At 41.7% G+C, this 4,856-nt stretch overlaps 1 protein-coding gene across 5 annotated transcripts in view; it reads right to left on the bottom strand.

Annotated features, from left to right (window-relative positions):
- Nucleotides 1-4,044, bottom strand: part of LOC109411495 (phosphopantothenate--cysteine ligase) — an 81,222-nt gene extending 77,178 nt beyond the window's left edge. Inside the window, exons 1-2 of one of the 5 annotated variants that reach the window (XM_062847233.1) lie at nucleotides 3,655-4,044; nucleotides 3,320-3,601 (exon numbers count right to left, since the gene is read on the bottom strand). In XM_062847233.1, the coding sequence (XP_062703217.1) occupies nucleotides 3,320-3,451 (132 nt within the window). In that variant the 5' untranslated portion in view covers nucleotides 3,452-3,601; nucleotides 3,655-4,044. Of the gene's footprint in view, nucleotides 1-3,319 lie in introns of all 5 variants that reach the window. The other 4 variants (XM_062847234.1, XM_062847232.1, XM_029867584.2 and 1 more) reach the window with 4 other exon arrangements.
- Nucleotides 4,045-4,856: the final 812 nt, after the last annotated feature.

The following is a 4,856-nucleotide window of genomic DNA, read 5'->3' as shown; positions in this document are numbered from 1 at the left end:
CCGAAACACCTAAATGGCCATAACTCCGGAACGGCTGGACCGATCCGAACCATTTTCAATAGGAAACAATGGGACCAGATTCCGCGTCGAATGAACCGTCGGTCATTAAAATCGGTTGAGGTTTACTGCCAAAAAGTGATGTGAGTTTTTTGTACACACACATACACACATACACACGAGTATTAAGTATTGTGTTGTTCTTTGCTGTGCATGCATCACTCCTGTAGGGGTGAGTATGGCAGCATAATCGATCGCGTTCGCTATTGTCTCGAGTGAAAATCAAAACAATAGATGCGCGGGTGTTAAGTATTCAGTATAGTGTTGTTCTTTGCTGAGTATCATGTTGTTCATTACAGAGAAGAACATTAATCAAGACAATTAGATGATCGGCATTGAACCACAAAAACCCCACAACAATTGATGAGATCTTTCCAATATTATTTATTTATAAATAATTCTATTTCAGTATATTTACTTTATAACTGCATATAAGTTGAAAATTCGCTATTTTCAACATCCTTTCATCTATTGGAAGATGCTTCATTTCTGGGCTCTTTCTAAGTTGATGAAGGGATTTATAAATGCTTGCAAGGACTTGGCCAGGTGTGTGGAGCTGAGTGAATCTATGGCATTGTCGATAGTAGCGACATCAGCAATGTCAATGGAAATATTCAACTTTGCAACTCCATCCAAGATTTGTGCAAGTATTCATGCTATGCTATGCTACACATACACACATACACACATACATACACACACACATACATACACACAGACATCACCTCAATTCGTCGAGCTGAGTTGATTGGTATATGTGACTCGACCCTCCGGGCCTTCTATCAAAAAGTCATTTTTGGAGTGAACATATAGCCTTTCCAGTACACTTAGTGTACGAGAAAGGCAAAAAACAGGTGCAACTGATTAACCCTCCAATGCCCAATTCCGCCTTTGAGCATTTTTGTAGTTTTTCTTTTCTGGGCAATCCAATCTTTTATGTTTTTGGCTGATATTTAGGACAGTTCTGTATATCTCAAAATGGTCTTTGGCCATTTTTATAAACGTCACTTCAAACTATAAAGTTCATTCGTGACGTTCAAAGCGTAATCACATTTCACATTTTTGAAAATTTTGTTACGGTCGCCTTCCAGATGTCATTGTTTCTTGTGTATTGAATCGCAACAAGTAACATATTTGCAATTGTACCTCAATCATTCTGTTATAGTAAAAGAGTTTGGAGGAGTTGAATATCCTCTAAAATTGTTTTCATATTCCTAATAAAATTTTCCATTAAAAAATAACAATTTTTAAAAATAATTATAAAGACCCAAAATGTTTTTATCTTGAAAAATCGGTGTTCCAAATAGGGTCTTGATTTATCAATCGGTGCAGACAGATGACCAATTTTCCTAGGCCGATCTTGTTAACTTTAGCTTCGATATTATCCTTAACAGATGCTTTGTAGGTTTTGCACTGGTGAATTAATTGCCTTGGCCCTATGTGCTTACGTTCTCCACGCCATTCAAGTGTTAATCGAAGTGCTGCTTCTACCTTTCGATCACCTTACATTCGTCCATCAGTAGCCTATCGTCCTTATCGCTGCAAATATTGGCTCGCATAAAGAAGCCATTGCAAATAGCGTTTAGCTTCAAGTAGAATGTCCGAGTTGCTTGGCAACGACACATCAGTTCGATTTCTTCGCTGCCCGCTTCTTCCAATTGGCGTATTTCCTCCTGAAGGAGGCTGATGTGCTGAATCTGATTTCGTTTGTATCGTATCACGTTCTGCCGGGTTTCTTGCTGCAGCATTACCGCCCACGCAGTGTTCTTCTCTTCCAAAATCGCTCTGCATTCGTCGTCGAACCATTGTTCAAGGTGGCGTTGAGTTTCATCTTCTAGTCTTCCAGGGAGCCACATCGAGCTTACCCTCGTCTTGCAACACTACCTTGAGATTCTGCGCTAATGGTGAGGCAACTTGCGGTAGTTCAAGTCACTCTAGGTCCATGTTCCCAACCTTGGATCTCGCGACCCCCAGTCTGTCGTCACTGCGCTTTTCGTAAAACAATCGAAGCGTGCCTGCAAGCGGTTGGGGGGTCGCGAAACGAAGGTTGGGAAGCTATGCTCTAGGTTGTTCCGTGTTTATTGCCGGTACGATAATATTTATTTTTTTATCTGTATTAACGAGATTTTTAGCCCTGGGCTAGTTCATCTCGGGACCCACGCTTTACTTCCCTTCCGAAGGAAGAATTCACATTTTGAGAGTTTGTCGGGAGTGGGATTCGATCCCAGGTCCTCAGCGTGATAGTCAAGTGTTCTAACCATCCAACCAGATCCGCTCCACCGGTACGATAATTGATCATGGTGGAGAGCTTTGGGCGCAGTCTGTGTGGAGTATCAAAACCTTAGGAGGGTAATACCACTCAGTTGATTGATAAGCATTAGGAAGCAGATGTTAATTATCTCACAATAAAAAAAAAAACAAATTACCCAGCCCACAAATGGTCGTCTGACTGCCTGCGTTGAAGTAGCTAAAAATGAATTCCAAACTTACATGATGCAATAAGGGAAGATCGGGGTGACACGTGCCCCTATGAATCGACTCAATTTTAGCCATAAAACACATGAAAACGTCCAAAAAGGTGGAAAATACTCGGCCGAAAGGTGGAGTTATGGCGACAGCCGACGCATTGAGTCTCAAGATTACTCATGATTTTGTACTTTAAAATATTTGTTTTTTCTTCGCCCAAATAATAAATTTTGCGAATGAGCATGTTCAATTTTGACTTTCGAATATGAGATAATAGCCTTCGTATTACTACAACATGTATAAGTAAAATCATGTTTAACTTTTTAAATTTTTGGCTTATGAAACTCCAAGTTGTAGTGATTGAGAAGTAGGGAAATCAAAAATGCTATCGGTTGGTGCAAAAATATCATATAAAAACTCTTTTGATCAGTGATATATTGGGGGGTCGTTTTACCCCAGCTGGTGCGTTTTAAGCCGATACTCCATACCAGCAGAGAAAAAACAATATTAGCCCCAGCCAGATCATAAAACCTGACCCATTCCACTGCACTGTTCGATTCGACTCGGTCAGCCACACCTTCCCGAAAGCCCATCCATCATCTTCGTTATTGTTTAGTTACCCCACCAGGGATGATCGGTGTGGTTGGTAGGAGAAGGCAATAAAACCAACCGAGTCAAGTGGAACTACAACGACGATGATGACGACGACGACGAGACAGTGACCATCACCAAACAATGAAAAAAAAAAAAAGGATAGGATGGGGAATGGAATCTTCCTTTTCCTAGGTATAGTTACCGTAATGAGAACGATGTTGCTTTCCAGCTTAAAATGTCGATCGCAGAACTCCTTCAGCAGAGATCGATTGTCCTCGAAGCAGTTCGGGGGCAGATGGGTAGCGTAGAATTCCTCCCAGTGTGATGAGCTCATCCTGATATTTTTTTGTGTGTGATATCCGATTTGTTGATTCCTATTGCAGTGATGGAATGTATTCCAGGTCTCCTCCTCCTGAGTGAGAGAGTCCTCCAGGAAAGGTCAAAGTACAGATCTCACTGATAAGCGGTACGGATCCAGCTGCGACTAGAAAAACATTTTATTTCAATGTTGAAGAGTCCAGTAATGATGAGCTGCACTTTTTTGTTGCAAATTAATCCACTAAATTCAACCACTAAACCTCGCAAAGCGGACACTTGTTAGCAGAAGCTTTTTTTTCACCTGGCAGATTATTTTTGTATGCAGAAAAATTTTCCAGTTCACTTTTGACACATTCGCTCGTATGATGCACGCACACTATCTTCTCCTGACTATGAACGACTGACTGTCACTGTCAATGGCCGCCTCTATAGCTATAGGCCTTTTCATGTGACGTCTTAAATCAGCTGATTTTTCGGGCGTTTGACAGTTCTTCTATGAAGATGACACGTTCGTGTTAGCAGCTGTTGTTCAAGCTTTGTAAACAAATGCATGCACGGATCTGTCACATGAAAAGGCCTATTACTGCTGATGGCGAACCGAAATGGGTGGTGGAAATGTGGAAAACACTTATGTTTCTATTCATGCCAAAGAAAAACAGGTTGAAGAAAATACTGTCAAACACGATATGCTATCGTACCGAAACAGGGGAATCAAAACAAAATGCGTGAAAATTGTGTGAGAGCGGTTACGTGTGAGAGAGGAAGAGAGGAATCAATGACAGTGAATGGTTAGATGGACTGGCTCGCTCTCTCAGGCGGGATTTAGCCGAGGGGTATGCTGTCATAGAATTGGAACCAAAACTTGATATGTATTAATGTATTTACATCTGAAAATATCTGCAATGCAAGCATTCTCGTCAGAGGTTTTCGATTTCTTTGAACACATTCTGACCTACGACTTATACTGTTACCGACATTTTTGCCAATAAAGCTGCGGAATATTCATTATAAGACAGACAGACAGACAGACAGACAGACAGACAGACAGACAGACAGACAGACAGACAGACAGACAGACAGACAGACAGACAGACAGACAGACAGACAGACAGACAGACAGACAGACAGACAGACAGACAGACAGACAGACAGACAGACAGACAGACAGACAGACAGACAGACAGACAGACAGACAGACAGACAGACAGACAGACAGACAGACAGACAGACAGACAGACAGACAGACAGACAGACAGACAGACAGACAGACAGACAGACAGACAGACAGACAGACAGACAGACAGACAGACAGACAGACAGACAGACAGACAGACAGACAGACAGACAGACAGACAGACAGACAGACAGACAGACAGACAGACAGACAGACAGACAGACAGACAGACAGACAGACAGACAGA

The sequence above is a fragment of the Aedes albopictus genome, chromosome 1 (assembly GCF_035046485.1).
Source record: "Aedes albopictus strain Foshan chromosome 1, AalbF5, whole genome shotgun sequence".
NCBI classification, from domain to species: domain Eukaryota; kingdom Metazoa; phylum Arthropoda; class Insecta; order Diptera; family Culicidae; genus Aedes; species Aedes albopictus.
The sequence above is the reverse complement of the archived record's forward strand: the minus strand, read 5'-3'. Positions and strand labels throughout refer to the sequence as shown.